Here is a 27,960-nt window from a genome sequence, read left to right on the forward strand (position 1 = left end):
GCCTTTATCCTAGTCTGACTTTGGTGCAGGTCTTATTGTTATTCACATTACCGTCTCTGGTAAACACACACTATATCAAACAAAATCTAAGTTTATTTGTCACATCCACAGGATACAGAAGGTGTAAACGGTACAGTGAAATGGTTACTTGCATATTTGCATAGTAGCAATATCAAAAACAGAAAGAGTCCAGATAAATATTAGATGATGCTTATCCAGACACTATGAGAAAAGTAGCACAACTGTTGTAGTTCTCGATGCTAACGTTATACAGTTGAAGTCGGAGGTTTACATGCACTTAGGTTGGAGTCATTCAAATTTCTTGTTAACAAACTATAGTTTTGGCAAGTCGGTTAGGACATCTACTTTGTGCATGACACAAGTAATTTTTCCAACAATTGTTTACAGACAGATTATTTCACTTATAATTCACTGTATCACAATTCCAGTGGGTCAGAAGTTTACATACACTAAATTGACTGTGCCTTTAAACAGCTTGAAAAATAACAGAAAATTATGTCATGGCTTTAGAAGCTTCTGGTAGGCTAATTGACATCATTTGAGTCAGTTGGAGGTGTATCTGTGGATGTATTTCAAGGCCTACCTTCAAACTCAGTGCCTCTTTGCTTGACATTATGGGAAAATGAAAAGAAATCAGCCAAGACCTCAGAAAAATAATTGTAGACCTCCACAAGCCTGGTTCATCCTTGGGATCAATTTCCAAACGCCTGAATGTACCACGTTCATCTGTACAAATATACATGGCAGACCAATCCAGACTGTTCTCCTGGCATGTCGAGCCCATCCAAACCAACTAGGCTTATAATTGAACAATTGTATTGGTATTTACAGATGGAATACACGTTTGTTATTAAGGCACATTAAAGTTCACATGTTCCTGACGTCATTTCTATTCAAAAACACATGTTGATTAAAAAAATATATGTTTAAATGCCTCTCCTGTGAAGTAGTGACGTGCGACAGATGCCTAGCTTCCTGAAACGGGACACACACACACACACACACACACACACACACACACACACACACACACACACACACACACACACACACACACACACACACACACACACACACACACACACACACACACACACACACACACACACACACACACACACACTTGTAATGCATGACCAACAGTTCACACCTCATCTGTAATTTTATCATTCCTCATCTCTCTTTTATTTCAGATTCTCACTGTAACAGTGTCCCCATGTCACGCCACCCCTCCATCCCTCCTTCCACCAGTTCATTTCACGGACACCAGTCCTCCATCAGCTGTCCCAGCCTGCAGCGGTCAGCGGACACACAGACACAGACAGGTAGGCAGACAGACAGGGAGAGAGGGGAGGAGTGGAAGTGACTACCTTATTCAACACATTGTTGCTTAAGTCAGTTTTGCTGTATCCCCATACTGTACTTGTAATATCATGTCCAGACATTGAAGTGTTTTCTTCCCTCATACCATCATTCCCTCTTCTCATACCTCTTTCTGTACCCCTGTCCTCTCTTCTTCTCTCTGTCCTCTGTTCTTCTCTGTCCTCTCTTCTTCTCTGTCCTCTCTTCTCCCTGTCCTCTCTTCTTCTCTCTGTCATCTGTTCTTCTCTATGTCCTCTCCTCTTCTCTGTCCTCTCTTCTCCCTGTCCTCTCTTCTTCTCTGTCCTCTCTTCTTCTTTCTGTCCTCTGTTCTTCTCTATGTCCTCTGTTCCTCTCTGTCTCTCTTCTTCTCTCTGTCCTCTCTTCTTCTCTCTGTCCTCTCTTCTTCTCTGTCCTCTGTTCTTCTCTGTCCTCTCTTCTTCTATCTGTCCTCTCTTCTTCTCTCTGTCCTCTCTTCTTCTCTGTCCTCTCTTCTCTCTGTCTTCTCTTCTTCTCTCTGTCCTCTCTTCTCCCTGTCCTCTCTTCTTCTCTGTCCACTCTTCTTCTCTCTGTCCTCTCTTCTTCTCTCTGTCCTCTCTTCTTCTCTCTGTTCTCTCTTCTTCTCTCTGTCCTCTCTTCTTCTCTGTCCTCTCTTCTTCTCTGTCCTCTCTTCTTCTCTGTCCTCTCTTCTCTCTGTCCTCTCTTCTTCTCTGTCCTTTCTTCTTCTCTGTCCTCTGTTCTTCTCTATGTCCTCTGTTCTCTCTTCTTCTCTCTGTCCTCTCTTCTTCTCTCTGTCCTCTCTCCTTCTCTCTGTCCTCTCTCCTTCTCTCTGTCCTCTCTTCTTCTCTCTGTCCTCTCTTCTTCTCTCTGTCCTCTCTTCTTCTCTCTGTCCTATTTTCTTCTCTCTGTCCTCTCTTCTTCTCTCTGTCCTCTCTTCTTCTCTCTGTCCTCTCTTCTTCTCTGTCCTCTCTTCTCTCTGTCTTCTCTTCTTCTCTCTGTCCTCTCTTCTCCCTGTCCTCTCTTCTTCTCTGTCCACTCTTCTTCTCTCTGTCCTCTCTTCTTATCTCTGTCCTCTCTTCTTCTCTCTGTCCTCTCTTCTTCTCTCTGTCCTATTTTCTTCTCTCTGTCCTCTCTTCTTCTCTCTGTCCTCTCTTCTTCTCTGTCCTCTCTTCTCCCTGTCCTCTCTTCTCCCTGTCCTCTCTTCTTCTCTCTGTCCTCTCTTCTTCTCTCTGTCCTCTCTTCTTCTCTCTGTCCTCTCTTCTTCTCCCTGTCCTCTCTTCTTCTCTCTGTTTTCTCTTCTTCTCTCTGTCCTCTGTTCTTCTCTCTGTCCTCTGTTCTTCTCTCTGTCCTCTCTTCTTCTCTATGTCCTCTCTTCTTCTCTCTGTCCTCTCTTCTTCTCTCTGTCCTCTTCTTCTCTCTGTCCTCTCTTCTTCTCTCTGTCCTCTCTTCTTCTCTCTGTCCTCTGTTCTTCTCTATGTCCTCTGTTCTCTCTGTCCTCTCTTCTTCTCTCTGTCCTCTCTTCTTCTCTCTGTCCTCTTTTCTTCTCTCTGTCCTCTCTTCTTCTCTGTCCTCTCTTCTCCCTGTCCTCTCTTCTCCCTGTCCTCTGTTCTTCTCTCTGTCCTCTGTTCTTCTCTATGTCCTCTCTTCTCTCTGTCCTCTGTTCTTCTCTCTGTCCTCTGTTCTTCTCTCTGTCCTCTCTTCTTCTCTCTGTCCTCTCTTCTTCTCTCTGTCCTCTCTTCTTCTCTCTGTCCTCTCTTCTTCTCTCTGTCCTCTCTTCTTCTCTCTGTTTTCTCTTCTTCTCTCTGTCCTCTTTTCTTCTCTATGTCCTCTCTTCTCTCTGTCCTCTCTTCTTCTCTCTGTCCTCTCTTCTTCTCTCTGTCCTCTCTTCTTCTCTGTCCTCTGTTCTTCTCTATGTCCTCTGTTCTCTCTTCTTCTCTCTGTCCTCTCTTCTTCTCTCTGTCCTCTCTCCTTCTCTCTGTCCTCTCTCCTTCTCTCTGTCCTCTCTTCTTCTCTCTGTCCTCTCTTCTTCTCTCTGTCCTCTCTTCTTCTCTCTGTCCTATTTTCTTCTCTCTGTCCTCTCTTCTTCTCTCTGTCCTCTCTTCTTCTCTGTCCTCTCTTCTCCCTGTCCTCTCTTCTTCTCTCTGTCCTCTCTTCTTCTCTCTGTCCTCTCTTCTTCTCTCTGTCCTCTCTTCTTCTCCCTGTCCTCTCTTCTTCTCTCTGTTTTCTCTTCTTCTCTCTGTCCTCTCTTCTTCTCTCTGTCCTCTGTTCTTCTCTCTGTCCTCTCTTCTTCTCTATGTCCTCTCTTCTTCTCTCTGTCCTCTCTTCTTCTCTCTGTCCTCTCTTCTTCTCTCTGTTTTCTTTTCTTCTCTCTGTCCTCTTATTCTCTCTGTCCTCTCTTCTTCTCTCTGTCCTCTCTTCTTCTCTCTGTCCTCTGTTCTTCTCTATGTCCTCTGTTCTCTCTGTCCTCTCTTCTGCTCTCTGTCCTCTATTCTTCTCTCTGTCCTCTTTTCTTCTCTCTGGTCTCTCTTCTTCTCTGTCCTCTCTTCTCCCTGTCCTCTCTTCTCCCTGTCCTCTGTTCTTCTCTCTGTCCTCTGTTCTTCTCTCTGTCCTCTCTTCTTCTCTCTGTCCTCTCTTCTTCTCTCTGTTTTCTCTTCTTCTCTCTGTCCTCTCTTCTTCTCTATGTCCTCTCTTCTTCTCTATGTCCTCTCTCCTCTCTGTCCTCTCTTCTCCTCTCTGTCCTCTCTTCTTCTCTCTGTCCTCTCTTCTTCTCTCTGTCCTCTCTTCTCCTCTATGTCCTCTGTTCTCTCTGTCCTCTCTTCTTCTCTCTGTCCTCTCTTCTTCTCTCTGTCCTCTCTCCTTCTCTCTGTCCTCTCTTCTTCTCTCTGTCCTCTCTTCTTCTCTATGTCCTCTCTTCTCTCTGTCCTCTCTTCTTCTCTCTGTCCTCTCTTCTTCTCTCTGTCCTCTCTTCTTCTCTCTGTCCTCTCTTCTTCTCTGTCCTCTGTTCTTCTCTATGTCCTCTGTTCTCTCTTCTTCTCTCTGTCCTCTCTTCTTCTCTCTGTCCTCTCTCCTTCTCTCTGTCCTCTCTCCTTCTCTCTGTCCTCTCTTCTTCTCTCTGTCCTCTCTTCTTCTCTCTGTCCTCTCTTCTTCTCTCTGTCCTATTTTCTTCTCTCTGTCCTCTCTTCTTCTCTCTGTCCTCTCTTCTTCTCTGTCCTCTCTTCTCCCTGTCCTCTCTTCTCCCTGTCCTCTCTTCTTCTCTCTGTCCTCTCTTCTTCTCTCTGTCCTCTCTTCTTCTCTCTGTCCTCTCTTCTTCTCTCTGTCCTCTCTTCTTCTCGCTGTCCACTCTTCTTCTCGCTGTCCTCTCTTCTTCTCTCTGTCCTCTCTTCTTCTCTCTGTCCTCTTTTCTTCTCTCTGTCCTCTCTTCTCCTCTCTGTCCTCTCTTCTTCTCTCTGTCCTCTCTTCTTCTCTCTGTCCTCTCTTCTCTCTGTCCTCTCTTCTTCTCTCTGTCCTCTCTTCTTCTCTCTGTCCTCTCTTCTTCTCTGTCCTCTCTTCTCCCTGTCCTCTCTTCTTCTCTCTGTCCTCTCTTCTTCTCTCTGTCCTCTCTTTTTCTCTCTGTCCTCTCTTCTTCTCTGTCCTCTCTTCTCCCTGTCCTCTCTTCTTCTCTCTGTCCTCTCTTCTTCTCTCTGTCCTCTCTTCTTCTCTCTGTCCTCTCTTCTTCTCTGTCCTCTCTTCTCTCTGTCTTCTCTTCTTCTCTCTGTCCTCTCTTCTCCCTGTCCTCTTTTCTTCTCTGTCCACTCTTCTTCTCTCTGTCCTCTCTTCTTCTCTATGTCCTCTCTTCTCTCTGTCCTCTCTTCTTCTCTCTGTCCTCTCTTCTTCTCTGTCCTTTCTTCTTCTCTCTGTCTTCTGTTCTTCTCTATGTCCTCTCTTCTCTCTGTCCTCTCTTCTTCTCTCTTTCCTCTGTTCTTCTCTCTGTCCTCTCTTCTTCTCTCTGTCCTCTCTTCTTCTCTCTGTCCTCTCTACTTCTCTATGTCCTCTCTTCTCTCTGTCCTCTCTTCTTCTCTCTGTCCTCTCTTCTTCTCTCTGTCCTCTCTTCTTCTCTCTGTCCTCTCTTCTTCTCTCTGTCCTCTGTTCTTCTCTATGTCCTCTGTTCTCTCTTCTTCTCTCTGTACTCTCTTCTTCTCTCTGTCCTCTCTCCTTCTCTCTGTCCTCTCTTCTTCTCTCTGTCCTCTCTTCTTCTCTCTGTCCTCTCTTCTTCTCTCTGTCCTCTTTTCTTCTCCCTGTCCTTTCTTCTTCTCTCTGTCCTCTCTTCTTCTCTCTGTCCTCTCTTCTTCTCTCTGTCCTCTCTTCTTCTCTCTGTCCTCTCTTCTTCTCTCTGTCCTCTCTTCTTCTCTCTGTCCTCTCTTCTTCTCTCTGTCCTCTCTTCTTCTCTCTGTCCTCTCTTCTTCTCTATGTCCTCTCTTCTCTCTGTCTTCTCTTCTTCTCTCTGTCCTCTCTTCTTCTCTCTGTCCTCTCTTCTTCTCTCTGTCCTCTCTTCTTCTCTGTCCTCTGTTCTTCTCTATGTCCTCTGTTCTTCTCTATGTCCTCTGTTCTCTCTTCTTCTCTCTGTCCTCTCTTCTTCTCTCTGTCCTCTCTTCTTCTCTCTGTCCTCTCTTCTTCTCTCTGTCCTCTCTTCTTCTCTCTGTCCTCTCTTCTTCTCTCTGTCCTCTTTTCTTCTCTCTGTCCTCTCTTCTTCTCTCTGTCCTCTCTTCTTCTCTCTGTCCTCTCTCCTTCTCTCTGTCCTCTCTTCTTCTCTCTGTCCTCTCTTCTTCTCTCTGTCCTCTCTTCTCTCTGTTTTCTCTTCTTCTCTCTGTCCTCTGTTCTTCTCTCTGTCCTCTGTTCTTCTCTCTGTCCTCTGTTCTCTCTGTCCTCTCTTCTTCTCTCTGTCCTCTGTTCTTCTCTCTGTCCTCTGTTCTCTCTGTCCTCTCTTCTTCTCTCTGTCCTCTTTTCTTCTCTCTGTCCTCTCTTCTTCTCTCTGTCCTCTCTTCTTCTCTGTCCTCTCTTCTCCCTGTCCTCTGTTCTTCTCTCTGTCCTCTGTTCTTCTCTCTGTCCTCTGTTCTTCTCTCTGTCCTCTCTTCTTCTCTCTGTTTTCTCTTCTTCTCTCTGTCCTCTCTTCTTCTCTATGTCCTCTCTTCTTCTCTATGTCCTCTCTTCTTCTCTATGTCCTCTCTCCTCTCTGTCCTCTCTTCTTCTCTCTGTCCTCTCTTCTTCTCTCTGTCCTCTCTTCTCCTCTATGTCCTCTCTTCTTCTCTGTCCTCTCTTCTCCCTGTCCTCTCTTCTTCTCTCTGTCCTCTCTTCTTCTCTCTGTCCTCTCTTCTTCTCTCTGTCCTCTTTTCTTCTCTCTGTCCTCTTTTCTTCTCTCTGTCCTCTCTTCTTCTCTCTGTCCTCTCTTCTTCTCTCTGTCCTCTCTTCTTCTCTCTGTCCTCTCTTCTCCCTGTCCTCTCTTCTCCCTGTCCTCTCTTCTTCTCTCTGTCCTCTCTTCTTCTCCCTGTTTTCTCTTCTTCTCTCTGTCCTCTGTTCTTCTCTCTGTCCTCTGTTCTTCTCTCTGTCCTCTCTTCTTCTCTATGTCCTCTCTTCTTCTCTCTGTCCTCTTCTTCTCTCTGTCCTCTCTTCTTCTCTCTGTCCTCTCTTCTTCTCTCTGTTTTCTCTTCTTCTCTCTGTCCTCTCTTCTTCTCTATGTCCTCTCTTCTTCTCTATGTCCTCTCTCCTCTCTGTCCTCTCTTCTTCTCTCTGTCCTCTCTTCTTCTCTCTGTCCTCTCTTCTCCTCTATGTCCTCTGTTCTCTCTGTCCTCTCTTCTTCTCTCTGTCCTCTCTTCTTCTCTCTGTCCTCTCTCCTTCTCTCTGTCCTCTCTTCTTCTCTCTGTCCTCTCTTCTTCTCTCTGTCCTCTCTTCTTCTCTCTGTCCTCTCTTCTTCTCGCTGTCCTCTCTTCTTCTCTCTGTCCTCTCTTCTTCTCTCTGTCCTCTTTTCTTCTCTCTGTCCTCTCTTCTTCTCTCTGTCCTCTCTTCTTCTCTGTCCTCTCTTCTTCTCTGTCCTCTCTTCTTCTCTCTGTCCTCTCTTCTTCTCTCTGTCCTCTCTTCTTCTATCTGTCCTCTCTTCTTCTCTCTGTCCTCTGTTCTTCTCTCTGTCCTCTGTTCTTCTCTCTTTCCTCTCTTCTTCTCTATGTCCTCTCTTCTTCTCTCTGTCCTCTCTTCTTCTCTCTGTCCTCTCTTCTTCTCTCTGTTTTCTCTTCTTCTCTCTGTCCTCTCTTCTTCTCTCTGTCCTCTCTTCTTCTCTCTGTCCTCTCTTCTTCTCTCTGTCCTCTCTTCTTCTCTGTCCTCTCTTCTCCCTGTCCTCTCTTCTTCTCTCTGTCCTCTCTTCTTCTCTCTGTCCTCTCTTCTTCTCTCTGTCCTCTCTTCTTCTCTCTGTCCTCTCTTCTTCTCTCTGTCCACTCTTCTTCTCGCTGTCCTCTCTTCTTCTCTCTGTCCTCTCTTCTTCTCTCTGTCCTCTTTTCTTCTCTCTGTCCTCTCTTCTCCTCTCTGTCCTCTCTTCTTCTCTCTGTCCTCTCTTCTTCTCTCTGTCCTCTCTTCTCTCTGTCCTCTCTTCTTCTCTCTGTCCTCTCTTCTTCTCTCTGTCCTCTCTTCTTCTCTCTGTCCTCTCTTCTTCTCTGTCCTCTCTTCTCCCTGTCCTCTCTTCTTCTCTCTGTCCTCTCTTCTTCTCTCTGTCCTCTCTTCTTCTCTCTGTCCTCTCTTCTTCTCTGTCCTCTCTTCTCCCTGTCCTCTCTTCTTCTCTCTGTCCTCTCTTCTTCTCTCTGTCCTCTCTTCTTCTCTCTGTCCTCTCTTCTTCTCTGTCCTCTCTTCTCTCTGTCTTCTCTTCTTCTCTCTGTCCTCTCTTCTCCCTGTCCTCTCTTCTTCTCTGTCCACTCTTCTTCTCTCTGTCCTCTCTTCTTCTCTATGTCCTCTCTTCTCTCTGTCCTCTCTTCTTCTCTCTGTCCTCTCTTCTTCTCTGTCCTTTCTTCTTCTCTCTGTCTTCTGTTCTTCTCTATGTCCTCTCTTCTCTCTGTCCTCTCTTCTTCTCTCTTTCCTCTGTTCTTCTCTCTGTCCTCTCTTCTTCTCTCTGTCCTCTCTTCTTCTCTCTGTCCTCTCTACTTCTCTATGTCCTCTCTTCTCTCTGTCCTCTCTTCTTCTCTCTGTCCTCTCTTCTTCTCTCTGTCCTCTCTTCTTCTCTCTGTCCTCTCTTCTTCTCTCTGTCCTCTGTTCTTCTCTATGTCCTCTGTTCTCTCTTCTTCTCTCTGTACTCTCTTCTTCTCTCTGTCCTCTCTTCTTCTCTCTGTCCTCTTTTCTTCTCCCTGTCCTTTCTTCTTCTCTCTGTCCTCTCTTCTTCTCTCTGTCCTCTCTTCTTCTCTCTGTCCTCTCTTCTTCTCTCTGTCCTCTCTTCTTCTCTCTGTCCTTCTCTTCTTCTCTCTGTCCTCTCTTCTTCTCTCTGTCCTCTCTTCTTCTCTATGTCCTCTCTTCTTCTCTATGTCCTCTCTTCTCTCTGTCTTCTCTTCTTCTCTCTGTCCTCTCTTCTTCTCTCTGTCCTCTCTTCTTCTCTCTGTCCTCTCTTCTTCTCTGTCCTCTGTTCTTCTCTATGTCCTCTGTTCTTCTCTATGTCCTCTGTTCTCTCTTCTTCTCTCTGTCCTCTCTTCTTCTCTCTGTCCTCTCTCCTTCTCTCTGTCCTCTCTTCTTCTCTCTGTCCTCTCTTCTTCTCTCTGTCCTCTCTTCTTCTCTCTGTCCTCTTTTCTTCTCTCTGTCCTCTCTTCTTCTCTCTGTCCTCTCTTCTTCTCTCTGTCCTCTCTCCTTCTCTCTGTCCTCTCTTCTTCTCTCTGTCCTCTCTTCTTCTCTCTGTCCTCTCTTCTCTCTGTTTTCTCTTCTTCTCTCTGTCCTCTGTTCTTCTCTCTGTCCTCTGTTCTTCTCTCTGTCCTCTGTTCTCTCTGTCCTCTCTTCTTCTCTCTGTCCTCTGTTCTTCTCTCTGTCCTCTGTTCTTCTCTCTGTCCTCTGTTCTTCTCTATGTCCTCTGTTCTCTCTGTCCTCTCTTCTTCTCTCTGTCCTCTTTTCTTCTCTCTGTCCTCTCTTCTTCTCTCTGTCCTCTTTTCTTCTCTGTCCTCTCTTCTCCCTGTCCTCTGTTCTTCTCTCTGTCCTCTGTTCTTCTCTCTGTCCTCTCTTCTTCTCTCTGTTTTCTCTTCTTCTCTCTGTCCTCTCTTCTTCTCTATGTCCTCTCTTCTTCTCTATGTCCTCTCTTCTTCTCTATGTCCTCTCTCCTCTCTGTCCTCTCTTCTTCTCTCTGTCCTCTCTTCTTCTCTCTGTCCTCTCTTCTCCTCTATGTCCTCTCTTCTTCTATGTCCTCTCTTCTTCTCTGTCCTCTCTTCTCCCTGTCCTCTCTTCTTCTCTCTGTCCTCTCTTCTTCTCTCTGTCCTCTCTTCTTCTCTCTGTCCTCTCTTCTTCTCTCTGTCCTCTTTTCTTCTCTCTGTCCTCTTTTCTTCTCTCTGTCCTCTCTTCTTCTCTCTGTCCTCTCTTCTTCTCTCTGTCCTCTCTTCTTCTCTCTGTCCTCTCTTCTTCTCTCTGTCCTCTCTTCTCCCTGTCCTCTCTTCTTCTCTCTGTCCTCTCTTCTTCTCCCTGTTTTCTCTTCTTCTCTCTGTCCTCTGTTCTTCTCTCTGTCCTCTGTTCTTCTCTCTGTCCTCTCTTCTTCTCTATGTCCTCTCTTCTTCTCTCTGTCCTCTTCTTCTCTCTGTCCTCTCTTCTTCTCTCTGTCCTCTCTTCTTCTCTCTGTCCTCTCTTCTTCTCTCTGTCCTCTCTTCTTCTCTGTCCTCTGTTCTTCTCTATGTCCTCTGTTCTCTCTGTCCTCTCTTCTTCTCTCTGTCCTCTCTTCTTCTCTCTGTCCTCTTTTCTTCTCTCTGTCCTCTCTTCTTCTCTATCCTCTCTTCCTCCTGTCCTCTCTTCTTCTCTGTCCTCTCTTCTCCCTGTCCTCTGTTCTTCTCTCTGTCCTCTGTTCTTCTCTCTGTCCTCTCTTCTTCTCTCTGTCCTCTCTTCTTCTCTCTGTTTTCTCTTCTTCTCTCTGTCCTCTCTTCTTCTCTATGTCCTCTCTTCTTCTCTATGTCCTCTCTCCTCTCTGTCCTCTCTTCTCCTCTCTGTCCTCTCTTCTTCTCTCTGTCCTCTCTTCTTCTCTCTGTCCTCTCTTCTCCTCTATGTCCTCTGTTCTCTCTGTCCTCTCTTCTTCTCTCTGTCCTCTCTTCTTCTCTCTGTCCTCTCTCCTTCTCTCTGTCCTCTCTTCTTCTCTCTGTCCTCTCTTCTTCTCTCTGTCCTCTCTTCTTCTCTCTGTCCTCTCTTCTTCTCGCTGTCCTCTCTTCTTCTCTCTGTCCTCTCTTCTTCTCTCTGTCCTCTTTTCTTCTCTCTGTCCTCTCTTCTTCTCTCTGTCCTCTCTTCTTCTCTGTCCTCTCTTCTTCTCTGTCCTCTCTTCTTCTCTCTGTCCTCTCTTCTTCTCTCTGTCCTCTCTTCTTCTATCTGTCCTCTCTTCTTCTCTCTGTCCTCTGTTCTTCTCTCTGTCCTCTGTTCTTCTCTCTGTCCTCTCTTCTTCTCTATGTCCTCTCTTCTTCTCTCTGTCCTCTCTTCTTCTCTCTGTCCTCTCTTCTTCTCTCTGTTTTCTCTTCTTCTCTCTGTCCTCTCTTCTTCTCTCTGTCCTCTCTTCTTCTCTCTGTCCTCTCTTCTTCTCTCTGTCCTCTCTTCTTCTCTCTGTCCTCTCTTCTTCTCTCTGTCCTCTCTTCTTCTCTCTGTCCTCTGTTCTCTCTGTCCTCTCTTCTTCTCTCTGTCCTCTCTTCTTCTCTCTGTCCTCTCTTCTTCTCTCTGTCCTCTCTTCTTCTCGCTGTCCACTCTTCTTCTCGCTGTCCTCTCTTCTTCTCTCTGTCCTCTCTTCTTCTCTCTGTCCTCTTTTCTTCTCTCTGTCCTCTCTTCTCCTCTCTGTCCTCTCTTCTTCTCTCTGTCCTCTCTTCTTCTCTCTGTCCTCTCTTCTCTCTGTCCTCTCTTCTTCTCTCTGTCCTCTCTTCTTCTCTCTGTCCTCTCTTCTTCTCTGTCCTCTCTTCTCCCTGTCCTCTCTTCTTCTCTCTGTCCTCTCTTCTTCTCTCTGTCCTCTCTTCTTCTCTCTGTCCTCTCTTCTTCTCTGTCCTCTCTTCTTCTCTCTGTCCTCTCTTCTTCTCTCTGTCCTCTCTTCTTCTCTCTGTCCTCTCTTCTTCTCTGTCCTCTCTTCTCTCTGTCTTCTCTTCTTCTCTCTGTCCTCTCTTCTCCCTGTCCTCTCTTCTTCTCTGTCCACTCTTCTTCTCTCTGTCCTCTCTTCTTCTCTATGTCCTCTCTTCTCTCTGTCCTCTCTTCTTCTCTCTGTCCTCTCTTCTTCTCTGTCCTTTCTTCTTCTCTCTGTCTTCTGTTCTTCTCTATGTCCTCTCTTCTCTCTGTCCTCTCTTCTTCTCTCTTTCCTCTGTTCTTCTCTCTGTCCTCTCTTCTTCTCTCTGTCCTCTCTTCTTCTCTCTGTCCTCTCTACTTCTCTATGTCCTCTCTTCTCTCTGTCCTCTCTTCTTCTCTCTGTCCTCTCTTCTTCTCTCTGTCCTCTCTTCTTCTCTCTGTCCTCTCTTCTTCTCTCTGTCCTCTGTTCTTCTCTATGTCCTCTGTTCTCTCTTCTTCTCTCTGTACTCTCTTCTTCTCTCTGTCCTCTCTCCTTCTCTCTGTCCTCTCTTCTTCTCTCTGTCCTCTCTTCTTCTCTCTGTCCTCTCTTCTTCTCTCTGTCCTCTTTTCTTCTCCCTGTCCTTTCTTCTTCTCTCTGTCCTCTCTTCTTCTCTCTGTCCTCTCTTCTTCTCTCTGTCCTCTCTTCTTCTCTCTGTCCTCTCTTCTTCTCTCTGTCCTCTCTTCTTCTCTCTGTCCTCTCTTCTTCTCTCTGTCCTCTCTTCTTCTCTATGTCCTCTCTTCTTCTCTATGTCCTCTCTTCTCTCTGTCTTCTCTTCTTCTCTCTGTCCTCTCTTCTTCTCTCTGTCCTCTCTTCTTCTCTCTGTCCTCTCTTCTTCTCTGTCCTCTGTTCTTCTCTATGTCCTCTGTTCTTCTCTATGTCCTCTGTTCTCTCTTCTTCTCTCTGTCCTCTCTTCTTCTCTCTGTCCTCTCTCCTTCTCTCTGTCCTCTCTTCTTCTCTCTGTCCTCTCTTCTTCTCTCTGTCCTCTCTTCCTCTCTCTGTCCTCTTTTCTTCTCTCTGTCCTCTCTTCTTCTCTCTGTCCTCTCTTCTTCTCTCTGTCCTCTCTCCTTCTCTCTGTCCTCTCTTCTTCTCTCTGTCCTCTCTTCTTCTCTCTGTCCTCTCTTCTCTCTGTTTTCTCTTCTTCTCTCTGTCCTCTGTTCTTCTCTCTGTCCTCTGTTCTTCTCTCTGTCCTCTGTTCTCTCTGTCCTCTCTTCTTCTCTCTGTCCTCTGTTCTTCTCTCTGTCCTCTGTTCTTCTCTATGTCCTCTGTTCTCTCTGTCCTCTCTTCTTCTCTCTGTCCTCTTTTCTTCTCTCTGTCCTCTCTTCTTCTCTCTGTCCTCTCTTCTTCTCTGTCCTCTCTTCTCCCTGTCCTCTGTTCTTCTCTCTGTCCTCTGTTCTTCTCTCTGTCCTCTGTTCTTCTCTCTGTCCTCTCTTCTTCTCTCTGTTTTCTCTTCTTCTCTCTGTCCTCTCTTCTTCTCTATGTCCTCTCTTCTTCTCTATGTCCTCTCTTCTTCTCTATGTCCTCTCTCCTCTCTGTCCTCTCTTCTTCTCTCTGTCCTCTCTTCTTCTCTCTGTCCTCTCTTCTCCTCTATGTCCTCTCTTCTTCTCTGTCCTCTCTTCTCCCTGTCCTCTCTTCTTCTCCCTGTCCTCTCTTCTTCTCTCTGTCCTCTCTTCTTCTCTCTGTCCTCTCTTCTTCTCTCTGTCCTCTCTTCTCCTCTATGTCCTCTGTTCTCTCTGTCCTCTCTTCTTCTCTCTGTCCTCTCTCCTTCTCTCTGTCCTCTCTTCTTCTCTCTGTCCTCTCTTCTTCTCGCTGTCCTCTCTTCTTCTCTCTGTCCTCTCTTCTTCTCTCTGTCCTCTTTTCTTCTCTCTGTCCTCTCTTCTTCTCTCTGTCCTCTCTTCTTCTCTGTCCTCTCTTCTTCTCTGTCCTCTCTTCTTCTCTCTGACCTCTCTTCTTCTCTCTGACCTCTCTTCTTCTCTCTGTCCTCTATTCTTCTCTCTGTCCTCTCTTCTTCTATCTGTCCTCTCTTCTTCTATCTGTCCTCTCTTCTTCTCTCTGTCCTCTGTTCTTCTCTCTGTCCTCTGTTCTTCTCTCTGTCCTCTCTTCTTCTCTATGTCCTCTATTCTTCTCTCTGTCCTCTCTTCTTCTCTCTGTCCTCTCTTCTTCTCTCTGTTTTCTCTTCTTCTCTCTGTCCTCTCTTCTCTCTTTCCTCTCTTTTTCTCTGTCCTCTCTTCTTCTCTCTGTCCTCTCTTCTCTCTGTCCTCTCTTCTTCTCTCTGTCCTCTCTTCTTCTCTCTGTCCTCTCTTCTTCTCTCTGTCCTCTCTTCTTCTCTCTGTCCTCTCTTCTTCTCGCTGTCCACTCTTCTTCTCGCTGTTCTCTCTTCTTCTCTCTGTCCTCTCTTCTTCTCTCTGTCCTCTCTTCTTCCCTCTGTCCTCTTTTCTTCTCTCTGTCCTCTTTTCTTCTCTCTGTCCTCTCTTCTTCTCTCTGTCCTCTCTTCTTCTCTCTGTCCTCTCTTCTTCTCTCTGTCCTCTCTTCTTCTCTCTGTTCTATCTTCTTCTTCTCTGTCCTCTCTTCTTCTCTCTGTCCTCTCTTCTTATCTCTGTCCTCTCCTTTCTCTCTGTCCTCATATGTATTTCTCCTCTGTACCTCCAGACCTCTACAGTGGACCAGTGTCCAGTTCTCTCCCCACCCAGCCCCAGCCCCAGTCCCAGCCCCAGCCCCAGCCCCAGCCCCAGTCCCAGCCCCAGCCCCATCCCCGCTACCACTCCGACCTCTCCTCTCAGAGAGTCCCCTTGTCCTTCAACCTCCAGACTGCAACCCTGCGACCCCGTTACCATGGAAGCAGGCCTGGGGCTTTCTCCCTGGCAGAGGTTCACCAGGAGCTGCAGATGTTACAGAGACAGCTGGGCGAAACTGAGCGTGCGTCACTCTGCACCCATGTGTTTGTAGCATGGAGTGGTTAAATTTGTCTCTCTTTAAACACATGTAATTAGATGAGGTTATACACTCTAAAATGGACCCTGTTTTAGTAATAGTGTAATTTGGCATGGGGACACTATAAGTAGTGATGGCAAGATGAACACAGGATTTAAGGTCCAGATACATTGATTGACTCACATACGTTTGCATTGATTACCTGTGTGTACACTAAGGGAGTTTCATATTCCTGGCAGTAATGCCCTCTTTCAAACTAGCATGCTAACCCACCGCCCATCAAGTTCTTCCTCTGAACTCTGTCTCCTGGCAGTAATGTCAGGGGGACTGCATGTGTAATGTACTGTTGAGATCCAGACTAGAGTAACTAAATGTGTGAGTGTGCGTGCTAACTTGTGCGTGCTAACCGACCACTCATCAGGCTCTTCATCTGAATGGGGTAGGACGTGTGACAGTGTTGTCTCTAGGCTCTCTGAACACACAGAGAGAGAGAGAGAAAGAGAGGGAGGGAGGGAAGATAGGGAGGGAAGAGAGAGTGACGGAAGAGAGGAATGAAAGAGAGAGAGAGAGACGGAAGACATAGAGGGAAGAGAGAGAGAGAGACGGAAGAGAGAGAGACGAGAGAGAGAGACGGAAGAGAGGAATGAAAGAGAGAGACGGAAAAGAGGGAGGGAAGAGAGAGAGAGATAGAAGAGAGAGATGGAGGAGAGGGTGCCAAGTATAGTTGAGCAGGAGTTGATTTGCTATAGTCTATCTCATGGCTTTGGGCTAACTGATTCTATGCTCTCCTAATTATCACAAATCTTGCTGCTGTGATGGCACACTGTGATATTTCAATCAATAGATATGGGAGTTTATCAAAATTGGATTTGTTTTCAAATTCTTTGTGGGTCTGTGTAATCTGAGGGAAATATGTGTCTGTAATATGGTCATACGTTTGGCAGGGGGTTAGGAAGTGCAGCTCAGTTTCCACCTCATTTTGTGGGCAGTGTGCACATAGCCTGTCTTTTCTTGAGAGCCAAGTCTGCCTACGGCGGCCTTTCTCAATAGCAAGGCTATGTAGGCTAGCAAGGCACTGAGTCTGTACATAGTCAAAGCCTCCCTAAATTTAGGTTCAGTCACAGTGGTCAGGTATTCTGCCACTGTGTTCTCTCTCTTTAGGGCCAAATAGCATTCTAGTTTGCTCAGTTTTTTTGGAAATTCTTTCCAGTGTGTCAAGTAATTATCTTTTTGTTTTCTCATGATTTGGTTGGGTCTAATTGTGTTGCTGTCCTGGGGCTCTGTGGGATATGTTTGTGTTTGTGAACAGAGCCCCAGGACCAGCTTGCTTAGAGGGCTCTTCTTCAGGTTGACCTCTCTGTAGGTGATGGCTTTGTTATGGAAGGTTTGGGATTCACTTCCTTTTAGGTGGTTGTAGAATTTAACGTCTCTTTTCTGGATTTTGATAATTAGCGGGTATCAGCATAATTCTGCTCTGCATGCATTATTTGGTGTTTTACGTTGTACACAGAGGATCATTTGCAGAATTCTGCATGCAGAGTCTCAATTTGGTGTTTGTCCCATTTTGTGAATTATTGGTTGGTGAGCAGACCCCAGACCTCACAACCATAAAGGGAAATGGGTTCTAAGTATTTTTAGCCAGATCCTACTTGGTATGTCGAATTTTATGTTCCTTTTGATGGCATAGAAGGCCCTTCTTGCCTTGTCTCTCAGATTGTTCACAGCTTTGTGGAAGTTACCTGTGGCCCTGATGTTTAGGCCGAGGTATGTATAGTTTTTTGTGTGCTCTAGGGCAACGGTGTCTAGATGGAATTTTATATTTGTGGTCCTGACAACTGGACCTTTTTTTGCACCATTATTTTTGTCTTACTGAGATTTCAGAACACTGTGGTCTGACAGAATCTGTGCAGAAGATCTAGGTGCTACTGTAGGCCCTCCTTGGTTGGAGACAGAAGCACCAGATCATCAGCAAACAGTAGACATTTGACTTCAGATTCTAGTAGGGTCAGGCCAGGTGCTGCAGACTGTTCTAGTGCCCTCGCCAATTCGTTGATATATACGTTGAAGGGGGTGGGGCTTAAGCTGCATCCCTGTCTCACCCCCCGGCCATGTGAAAAGAAATGTGTTTGTTTTTTGCCAATTTGAACTGCACACTTGTTGTTTGTGTACATGGATTTGATAATGTCTTGTGTTTTTCCCCCAACACTACTTTACATGAATTTGTATAGCAGGCCCTCATGCCAAATTGAGTCAAGCTTTTTTGAAATCAACAAAGCATGAGAAGACTTTGCCTTGGTTTTGGTTAGTTTGTTTGTCAATTAGGGTTTGCAGGGTGAGTACGTGGTCTGTCGTACGGTAATTTGGTATAAAGCCAATTTGACATTTGCTCAGTACATTGTTTTCGTTGAGGAAATGTACGAGTGTGCTATTAATGATAATGCAGAGGATTTTCCCAAGGTTGATGTTGACGCATATCCCATAGTAGTTATTGGGGTCAAATGTGTCTCCACTTTTGTGGATTTGGGTGATCAGTCCTCAGTTCCAAATATTGGGCAACATGCCAAAGCTGAGGATGATGTAAAAGAGTTTAAGTTTAGCCAATTGGAATTTGTTGTCTATATATTTTATAATTTCATTTAGGATAACATCAACCCCACAGGCGTTTTTTGGTTGGTGGGTTTGTATTTTGTCCTGTAGTTCATTCAATATAATTGGATAATCCAGTGGGTTCTGGTAGTCTTTAGTAGTTGATTCTAAGATTTGAATTTGATCATGTATATGTTTTTTGCTGTTTGTTCTTTGTTATAGGGTCAAAAAGATTGGAGAAGTGGTTTATCCATACATCTCTATTTCGGATAGATCACTCTTTGTGTTGTTGTTTGTTTAGTGTTTTCCAATTTTCCCAGAAGTGGTTAGTCTATGGATTCTTCAATGACATTGAGCTGATTTCTGATGTGTTGTTCCTTCTTTTTCCGTAGTGTATTGTTTTAGTGATTCACCATAGTGAAGGCGTAGGCTCAGGTTTTCTGGGCCTCTATGTTTTTGGATAGGTTTCTCAATTTCTTTCTTAGGTTTTTGCATTCTTCATCAAACCATGTGTCATTGTTGTTCATTTTCTTAGGTTGTCTGCTTGACATTTTTAGATTTGATAGGGAAGCTGAGAGGTCAAATATACTGTTTAGGTTTTCTACTGTCAAGTTTACACCTTCACTATTACAGTGACCATTTTGTCCAGGGAATTGTCTAGAAGGGACTGAATTTGTTGTTGCCTAATTGTTTTTTGGTAGATTTCCACACTACTTTCCTTCCATCTATAGCATGTCTTAATAATATTCAGTTCCTTTGGCTTTGATGATTGAGCATAGCTCTGTTCAAGTGGAGTGTGATTTTGCTGTGATCTGATAGGGGTGTCAGTGGACTGACTGTGAACGCTCTAAGAGACTCTGTGTTCAGGTCAGTAATAAAGCAGTCTACAGAACTACTGCCAAGAGATGAACTATAGGTGTACCTACCAAAGGAGTCTCCTTGAAGCCTACCATTGACTACGTACATACCCAGTGTCCGACAGAGCTGCAGGCATTGTGACCCGCTTTTGTTGGTTATGTTGTCGTAGTTGTGTCTAGGGGGGCATATGGGGGAGGGAATGCTGCCACCTCCAGGTAGCTGTTTGTCCCCCTGTGTGCTGAGGGTGTCAGGTTCTTGTCCAGGTCTGACATTTCGATTTCCACAGACTAGTATATGTCCCTGAGCCTGGAAATTGTTGATCTCCCCCTCTAGGATGGAGCAGCTGTCATCGTTAAAGTATGGGGATTCTATTTCGGGGGATATAGGTAGCACACATGAGGACATTTTTCTATGTTGAGATCATTTTCTAATTCATTTCTAGCCAGATGTAAAATGTTCCTGTTTTGACTAATTTAGTAGAGTGGGCTAGGTCTGCTCTATACCAAATTAGCATACCCCCTGCGTCTCTTCCCTGTTTCACACCTGGTAGTTTAGTTTGGTGGATGGGACTACCAGCTCTCTGTAACCTAGATCTCCTTCATACCATGTTTCTTCTAGGATGATTGTAGAGCATACAGGTCGCAGTGGTGGGTAGTATATGGGGCTATATGGGGCTTTGGTGACAAAACGGATGGCACTGTGATAGACTACATCTAATTTTCTGAGTAGAGTGTTGGAGGTTATTTTGTAAATTACCTAGCCGAAGTCAATGATCGGTAGGATAGTCCGCTTTACGAGGGTATGTTTAGCAGCATGAGTGAAGGAGGCTTTGTTGCGAAATAGGAAGCCGATTCTAGATTTAATTTTGGATTGGAGATGCTTAATGTGAGTCTGGAAGGAGAGTTTACAGTCTAACCAGACACCTAGGTATTTGTAGTTGTCCACATATTCTAAGTCAGAACCGTCCAGAGTAGGGATGCTGTTGGGCGAGTGGGTGCGGGCAGCGATCGTTTGAAGAGCATGTATTTAGTTTTACTATCATTTAAGAGCAGTTGGAGTCCACGGAGGGAGAGTTGTATGGCATTGAAGCTCGGGAACGGGGGCAGTATTGAGTAGCTTGGGTGAATAAGGTGCCCAGAGTAAACTGCCTGCTACTCAGGCCCAAAAGCCTATGCATATAATTAGTAGATTTGGATAGAAAACACTCTGAAGTTTCTAAAACTGTTTGAATGATGTCTGCGAGTATAACAGAACTCATATGGCAGGCCAAAACCTGAGAAAAAATCCAACCAGGAAGTGGGAAATCTGAGGTTTGTAGTTTTTCAAGTGATTGCCTATCAAATATACAGTGTCTATGGGGTCATATTGCACTTCCTAAGGCTTCCACTAGATGTCAACAGTCTTCAGAACTTTGTTTCAGGCTTCTACTATGAAGGGGGAGCGAATAAGAACTGTTTGAACCAGGGGTCTGGCAGAAAGCCATTAGTTTAGTCACGCACGAGCTCTGTTCCTTTTCATTTCTACAGACAAAGGAATTGTCCTGTTGGAATATTATTGAATATTTATGATAAAACCATCCTAAAGATTGATTCTATATATCGTTTGACATGTTTCTACGAACGTTAATGGAACTTTTTTGACCTTTCGTCTGGACCTAGTGCATTTGGATTACTGGACTAAACGCGCGAACAAAAAGGAGACATTTGGACATAAATGATGGACTTTATCGAACAAAACAAACATTTATTGTGGAACGGGATTCCTGGGAGTGCATTCCGATGAAGATCATCAAAGGAAAGTGAATATTTATAACGCTATTTCTGAGTTTTGTGACACCGCTCCTTGCTTGGAAAATGGCTGTATGGTTTTCTGTGGCTAGGCGCTGACCTAACATAATTGCATGGTGTGCTTTTACCGTAAAACGTTTTTGAAATGTGACACAGCGGTTGCATTAAGGAGAAGTTTATCTTTAATTGTATGTTTAACATTTGTATCTTTTAGCAATGTTTATAATGAGTATTTCTGTAATTTGATATGGCTCTCTGCACTTTCACCGGATGTTTGTTAGAGACAATGACTTTCTGAACATAACGCACCAATTTCAAATGAGGTTTTTGGACATGAAGATGAACTTTATTGAACAAAACACACATTTATTGTCTAACATGGAGTCCTGGGAGTGCCATCTGGTGAAGATCATCGAAGGTTAGTGATTCATTTTAACGCTATTTCTGTCTTTTGTGACACCTCTCCGGAAAATGGCTGTATGGTTTTCTGTGGCTAGACGCTGACCTAACATAATCGCAAGGTGTGCTTTCGCCGTAAAGCCTTTTTGAAATCAGACACTGTGGCTGGATTAACAAGAAGTTTATCTTTAAAATGGTGTATAATACTTGTATGTTTGATGAGTTTTAATTATGATATTTCTGTTGTTTTGAATTTGGTGCCCTGCAATTTCACTGGCTATTAGCGAGGTCCCACGCTAGCGTCCCACATATCTCAGAGAAGTTAAACAAACTTAGGGAGGAGGCTTCTGATGTTAACATGCATGAAACCAAGGCTTTTACGGTTACAGAAGTCAACAAATGGTAGCGCCTGGGGAATAAGTGTGGTACTGGGGTCTACAGGGCCTGGGTTAACCTCTACATCACCAGAGGACAGAGGAGGAGAAGGATAAGGGTACGGCTAAAGGCTATAAGAACTGGTCGTCTAGTGCGTTGGAGACAGAGAATAAAAGGAGCAGATTTCTGGGGGTGGTAGAATAGATTCAGGGCATAATGTACAGACAAGGGTATGGTAGGATGTTAGTACAGTGGAGGTAAACCTAGGCGTTGAGTGACGATGAGAAAGGTTTTGTCTCTGGTGGCACCAGTTAAGCCAGGTGAGATCTCCGCATGTGTGGGGGGTGGGACAAAAGAGCTATCTAAGGCAAGGTGAGCGGGACTGAAGGCTCTACAGTGAAATAAAACAATAAGAACTAGCCGAGACAGCAGTAGACAAGGCATATTGACATTAGAGAGAGGCATAAAGCAGTCACAGGTGTTGATCAGGAGAGCTAAGACAACAACGGGTAAATGGCGATGAATGGGCAGAGCGGGTCAGTTAGGTACATACAGGACCTAAGTTCGAGGCTGGGGCCGACAGATAAACAATCTGTCATCCTAACTATTCTTTTTATCCTCTCTGGCCGTGTGCCTCCTCTCCTGTGAGAGAACATTTCACCCTGCCTCAAATCCTAATGTCACACACACACTGGAGACTGTATTAGTGTTCTGACTCTGCTGTGTTAGTGTTCTGACTCTGCTGTGTTAGTGTTCTGACTCTGCTGTGTTAGTGTTCTGACTCTGTTGAGGCTGTGTTAGTGTTCTGACTCTGCTGTGTTAGTGTTCTGACTCTCTGTTGAGGCTGTGTTAGTGTTCTGACTCTGCTGTGTTAGTGTTCTGACTCTCTGTTGAGGCTGTGTTAGTGTTCTGACTCTCTGTTGAGGCTGTGTTAGTGTTTTGACTCCCTGTTGAGGCTGTGTTAGTGTTCTGACTCTGTTGAGGCTGTGTTAGTGTTTTGACTCCCTGTTGAGGCTGTGTTAGTGTTCTGACTCTGTTGAGGCTGTATTAGTGTTCTGCCCCTTCTGTTGAGGCTGTGTTAGTGTTCTGACTCTGTTGAGGCTGTATTAGTGTTCTGCCCCTTCTGTTGAGGCTGTGTTAGTGTTCTGACTCTGTTGAGGCTGTATTAGTGTTCTGCCCCTTCTGTTGAGGCTGTGTTAGTGTTCTGACTCTGTTGAGGCTGTGTTAGTGTTCTGACTCTGTTGAGGCTGTGTTAGTGTTCTGACTCTGTTGAGGCTGTGTTAGTGTTCTGACACTTCTGTTGAGGCTGTGTTAGTGTTCTGACTCTGGTGAGGCTGTGTTAGTGTTCTGACACTTCTGTTGAGGCTGTGTTAGTGTTCTGACACTTCTGTTGAGGCTGTGTTAGTGTTCTGACACTTCTGTTGAGGCTGTGCTAGTGTTTTGAGACTCTGTTGAGACTGTGTTAGTGTTGTGACTCTCTATTGAAGCTGTGTTAGTGTTTTGACTCTCTGTTGAGGCTGTGTTAGTGTTCTGACTCTCTATTGAAGCTGTGTTAGTGTTTTGACTCTCTGTTGAGGCTGTGTTAGTGTTCTGACTCTGGTGAGGCTGTGTTAATGTTCTGACTCTCTTTTGAGGTTGTATTAGTGTTCTGACTCTGTTGAGGCTGTGTTAGTGTTCTGACTCTCTTTTGAGGTTGTATTAGTGTTCTGACCCTTCTGTTGAGGCTGTGTTAGTGTTCTGACTCTCTTTTGAGGTTGTATTAGTGTTCTGACTCTGTTGAGGCTGTGTTAGTGTTCTGACCCTTCTGTTGAGGCTGTGTTAGTGTTCTGACTCTCTGTTGAGGCTGTGTTAGTGTTCTGACCCTTCTGTTGAGGCTGTGTTGGTGTTCTGATCCTTCTGTTGAGGCTTTGTTAGTGTTCTGACTCTCTATTGAGGCTGTGTTAGTGTTCTGACTCTCTGTTGAGGCTGTGTTAGTGTTGTGACTCTCTGTGGAGGCTGTGTTAGTGTTGTGACTCTCTGTGGAGGCTGTGTTAGTGTTGTGACTCTCTGTGGAGGCTGTGTTAGTGTTGTGACTCTCTGTGGAGGCTGTGTTAGTGTTCTGACTCTCTATTGAGGCTGTGTTAGTGTTCTGACTCTCTTTTGAGGTTGTATTAGTGTTCTGACCCTTCTGTTGAGGCTGTGTTAGTGTTCTGACTCTCTTTTGAGGTTGTATTAGTGTTCTGACTCTGTTGAGGCTGTGTTAGTGTTCTGACTCTGTTGAGGCTGTGTTAGTGTTCTGACTCTCTGTTGAGGCTGTGTTAGTGTTCTGACCCTTCTGTTGAGGCTGTGTTGGTGTTCTGATCCTTCTGTTGAGGCTTTGTTAGTGTTCTGACTCTCTATTGAGGCTGTGTTAGTGTTCTGACTCTCTGTTGAGGCTGTGTTAGTGTTGTGACTCTCTGTGGAGGCTGTGTTAGTGTTGTGACTCTCTGTGGAGGCTGTGTTAGTGTTGTGACTCTCTGTGGAGGCTGTGTTAGTGTTGTGACTCTCTGTGGAGGCTGTGTTAGTGTTCTGACTCTCTATTGAGGCTGTGTTAGTGTTCTGACTCTCTGTGGAGGCTGTGTTAGTGTTGTGACTCTATTGAGGCTGTGTTAGTGTTCTGATCCTTCTGTTGAGGCTGTGTTGGTGTTCTGACTCTCTATTGAGGCTGTGTTAGTGTTCTGACTCTCTGTTAAGGCTGTGTTAGTGTTCTGACTCGCTGTTAAGGCTGTGTTAGAGTTCTGACTAGACCTTACAGTGTAATACCTGTTGTATTCGGCACATGTGACAAATACAATTTTATTTAATTAGACTTATCTATCTCACAACAATCTGCCTGACACACTAACATCCATCCTCCATCTCTCTCCTATCCGTTTATTCATGCTTGGGTTTTTCTTTTTCTTACTGCAGGTTTTTCCGTTCCTTCAGTCAAGCCGTTTGGTGGCTTCCCCATGTCGGCCCACCCCCACCCACAGACAGACCCCTCCAGTTACATGCCCCAGCCTCTGTCCTACCACACCTTCCACCCCGCTGGTCTGAATGCTAGCCTCAATGCTAGCCCTGCCATGAAGGCAGGCGCCAGCCTCCTGGAGAGCAGTGCAATGTGGGACATGGCCTACGGTGCTCGCTCAATGAGAGTTGGCACTGCCAATTTGTCATCAGGGTCGTCAGGTTACCAGTCTGGCACCAGCCTTACAGGTGTGTGTATGAGTTTTAATGAGATTATGTGTGTGTCCTACCTGTAATGAGTTTACAGGACAGCGTGTGGGAGCGGATCGTATCACACATATTCTAGGTGATAGTCTGAAGAGCCAATGGCTGATCTTGGAAATTGATATATCATACCATGACATTTTTGTTATTTCCCTATTACTAACTATTAGAGACTATACGGACCAAAACAGCCCTGTTGTGTGTTTATGTACAGGTAACTGACAAAATAACGGAAACACTTTAGTAAGTGAGGGATACAAAGTATAGTGAAAGCAGGTGCTTCCACACAGGTGTGGATAATTAAGCAATTAACATCCCATCATGCTTAGGGTCATTTATACAAATGCCCAGTTGACCATTATATTGGGTACCATGGCTAGAAGAAGAGATCTCAGTGACTTTGAAGGAGGAGAGTCTCAAATTAGCATAGGGGGTTTAGTGTGTGTGTGTGTGTGTGTGTGTGTGTGTGTGTGTGTGTGTGTGTGTGTGTGTGTGTGTGTGTGTGTGTGTGTGTGTGTGTGTGTGTGTGTGTGTGTGTGTGTGTGTGTGTCAGTCACCAGATCTCAACCCAATTGAAGACTTATGGGAGATTCTGGAGTAGCTCCTGAGACAATGTTTTTCACCACCATCAACAAAACACCAAATGTTAGAATTTCTGTTGGAAGAATGGTGTCGCGGTCCTCCAACAGAGTTCCACGGGGTATTGAAGATGTTTCTGGCGGCTCGTGGCCCAACGCCCTGCGTTATATATACACTGTACAAATGTTTTTTTAATGTTGTGAAATGTCAACGGTATTTTGATGTGTTCCTGTGCAGGTTCTGACCTGATTAAAGAACACCTGAGCGAGATCGGGAGTCTACGTCAACGCCTGGGGGATTCCATCCAGACCAACGACCTCCTCCGACAGCAGCTGGAGGAGGGACTGGTCGACCAAGCCAGAGGTAAATGTATTGACGAGACAACCACCACACCTGCTGTCTCAAACCATGAACATAGATTCTACACACCCAGCTTGGCTACCTGTACTAAGTCAATGTTGACAGTCACTGTGTCAAAAAGGCATTAGTGAAATGTACTGGCCCTCCTCTTCTTCCTCATCCTTCTCATCCTCTTCCTCGTCTTCCTCCTTCTCCTCTCCCTCTTTCTCTTCCTCTTCTTCCTCAGGTGCTCCCACCAACATCTACATCCAGGGCTTGGACTCTATCAGCCAGCTGTCCAGTGAGATCAGATTTCTGAAAGTGGAGAACCTCAGCCTGCAGGACCGACTCCAACAGGCCAGCAGAGGTAACCAACCGCTTGGCTCCTAGTACTCTCAAAACTCTCTAATATACTACCCAACATACTATCAATTCTGCTCTATAGCTCATTCAGTAGAGCGTTGTGCTTGCAATCCCAAGATAATGACCACCCGTATGTAAAATGAAAGTCACTTTGGATAAATGTGTTTGCTAAATGACATACTGTATATTACACTGAGAAGAGAATGATGATTGGCTGACAGCCATGGGTGGTATATCAGACCGTATATCACAGGTATGACAAAACATTTTTTTTTACTGCTCTAATTACGTTGGTAACCAGTTTATAATAGCAATAAGGCATCTCGGGGGTTTGTGGTATATCGTCAATATACCATGGCTCAAGGCTGTATCAAGGCACTCCGCGTTGCGTCGTGCTTATGAACAATCGTTAGCTGTGTTATGTTGGCCGTATACTACACCTCCCCAGGCCTTATTGCTTAATTATACAATGGGTGGGTCTAATCCTGAATGCGGATTGGTTAAAACCGCATTTCCAACTGGTGGCTATACCACCGGCTAAATATATGATGTTAAAATGCCTACAGTATTTACTCTGTTCCATCTGACTGCGCAAGCCACTGTCTCATCAGCCAGGCAATTTATCAACTTGATCTCCACTATAAAAAGCATCTAGACATCATCTCATATTTCTTTCAATGTTTCAATATTCAAATTCGATTTCCAGCTGTTGCATAGTAATGAACGTGTCGGGTTGAGACACAGGCAGCTTTTCTCAGCCAGTCGAAATCATGAATTTGCCAAATCATGAAAATGTCAAATTCAGTGCAGCTAGTTTGCTGTCTTTCCAGCTTAATTTCTGTCTTTATTTGAGTTCCTCTGTACTCTTCCCCCAGACGGGAGTAAGGAGGGGGAGCAGCTGCGCGAGGCGGTGCTGTTAGGCCGTGCCCGTGTGAAGGATGCGGAGTTAGAGACTGAGCGGTGGGCGGAACAGGGCAGGAGGCTGTACACGCAGACACAGGCTCAGACGCTGGAGATCACTCAGCTGAAACAGGACAGGCAGAGCAACCAGGAGACCATCAACAGGTAGGAGGGGTGTGTGTGTGTGTGTGTCTGTGTGCAGCTCTGTTGTGTGATTATTGTTTTGTTACATGTGTGTAACTGTGTTGTGTGTGTCTAGGTTGCAGCACGATGTGAATGTCAAGCAGCAGCAGTTGTGTGAGAGCCGTAGCCTGGCCCACTCTCTACAGTATGACCTCCAGATATACCACAGAGAGTGTGGCATCCCCAAGAACACAAACACAAGTGAGGGGTCCCACTCGGGGGAGTCGGCATCCTTTGACCCCAGGGACCTGCATGTTCAGCTAGGGCAGCAGTTGACTTCTGGGACACGACCTCCTGGAGCCAGGATACAGCTCTTCCACGGTGAGAGAGCGCCACCATGGAAAGCATTCTGGGATAGGGTTAACATGTAACCACTGATTCTACCACAATTATACTGACACAGAACTTTGATGTGTCTGAAATTGCACCCTATTTCCTATATAGTACACTACTTTTGCCCAGAGCCAAGGACAAACGTTGTGCACTTTATAGTCAATAGGACGCCATGCCATTTGAGATTTACCCGTAACTAACACTCATTCCCCAATCTTCTTCTCCCGCTCACAGACCCTGCTCTCTCTACCCCTGTCCGAGACACTGGACTCTTCAGCCCTGCTTCCCCTCTCTCCCTCACACTGGAACACCGGAAGGTTGACTTTTCTCTTGAGGGCCAGGCTCCAGACGGACCCTTCGCAAACCGTAATGGCCACCATGTTGTGGGCCACGTGGATGACTTCAGCGCCCTGCAGCAGAAGATCCTGGAGGGGTGTGTCCTCATTGGAAAGATGGAGGCTGCCCTCCGGGCCACCGCCAACCACGCCCTGCTGGAGCTCAGCCTGGACAAGGTGAGAGGTCAGGGGTCAGTTAGCCCAGGGGTTTTCAAACCTATCCTTGGGGACCCCCAGCTGTTCCATGTACATTACCGTTCAAAAGTTTGGGGTCACTTAGAAATGTCCCTGTTTTTGAAAGAAAAACACATTTTTAGTCCATTAAAATGACATCAAATTGATCAGAAATACAGTGTAGATATTGTTAATGTTGTAAATGAATATTGTAGCTGGATAGTCAACTTAACAAAGTAGCTACAATAGTCAATGTCAACAGTGAAGAGGCGACTCCGGGATGCTGGCCTTCTAGGCAGACTTCCTCTGTCCAGTGTCTGTGTTCTTTTGCACATCTTAATCTTTTATTTTTATTGGCCAGTCTGAGATATGTCTTTTTATTTGCAACTCTGCCTAGAAGGCCAGCATCCCGGAGTCGCCTCTTCACTGTTGACATTGAGACTGGTGTTTTGCGGGTACTATTTAATGAAGCTGCCAGTTGAGGACTTGTGAGGTGTCTGTTTCTCAAACTAGACACTCTAATGTACTTGTCCTCTTGCTCAGTTGTGCACCGGGGCCTCCCACTCCTCTTTCTATTCTGGTTAGAGCCAGTTTGTACTGTTCTGTGAAGGGAGTAGTACACAGCGTTGTACGAGATCTTCAGTTTCTTGGCAATTTCTCGCATGGAAAAGCCTTCATTTATCACAACAAGAATAGCACAACAGTTTTCAGCTGTGCTAACATAATTGCAAAAGGGTTTTCTAATGATCAATTAGCCTTTTAAAATGGTCAACTTGGATTAGCTAACACAACGTGCCATTGGAACACAGGAGTGATGGTTGCTGATAATGGGCCCCTGTACGCCTATGTAGATATTCCATAAAAAAAATCAGCCGTTTCCAGCTACAACTGTCATTTACAACATTATCAACGTCTACACTGTATTTCTGATCAATTTGATGTTATTTTAATG

At 45.4% G+C, this 27,960-nt stretch overlaps 1 protein-coding gene across 6 annotated transcripts in view; it reads left to right on the forward strand.

Moving 5' to 3' along the window:
- The window catches only part of LOC129869442 (myomegalin-like), a 139,527-nt gene that overhangs the window by 102,434 nt on the left and 9,133 nt on the right, over positions 1–27,960 (forward strand). For 5 of the 6 annotated variants that reach the window (XM_055943862.1, XM_055943863.1, XM_055943858.1 and 2 more), the window contains 8 exons: positions 1,215–1,346; positions 14,285–14,551; positions 23,500–23,787; positions 24,619–24,744; positions 24,968–25,087; positions 25,959–26,148; positions 26,243–26,487; positions 26,734–27,011. In XM_055943862.1, coding sequence (XP_055799837.1) covers positions 1,215–1,346; positions 14,285–14,551; positions 23,500–23,787; positions 24,619–24,744; positions 24,968–25,087; positions 25,959–26,148; positions 26,243–26,487; positions 26,734–27,011 — 1,646 coding nt within the window. The remainder of the gene's footprint in view (positions 1–1,214; positions 1,347–14,284; positions 14,552–23,499; positions 23,788–24,618; positions 24,745–24,967; positions 25,088–25,958; positions 26,149–26,242; positions 26,488–26,733; positions 27,012–27,960) is intronic. The other variant, XM_055943861.1, reaches the window with a different exon arrangement.

This window comes from Salvelinus fontinalis, chromosome 14 (assembly GCF_029448725.1).
Source record: "Salvelinus fontinalis isolate EN_2023a chromosome 14, ASM2944872v1, whole genome shotgun sequence".
NCBI classification, from domain to species: Eukaryota; Metazoa; Chordata; class Actinopteri; order Salmoniformes; family Salmonidae; genus Salvelinus; species Salvelinus fontinalis.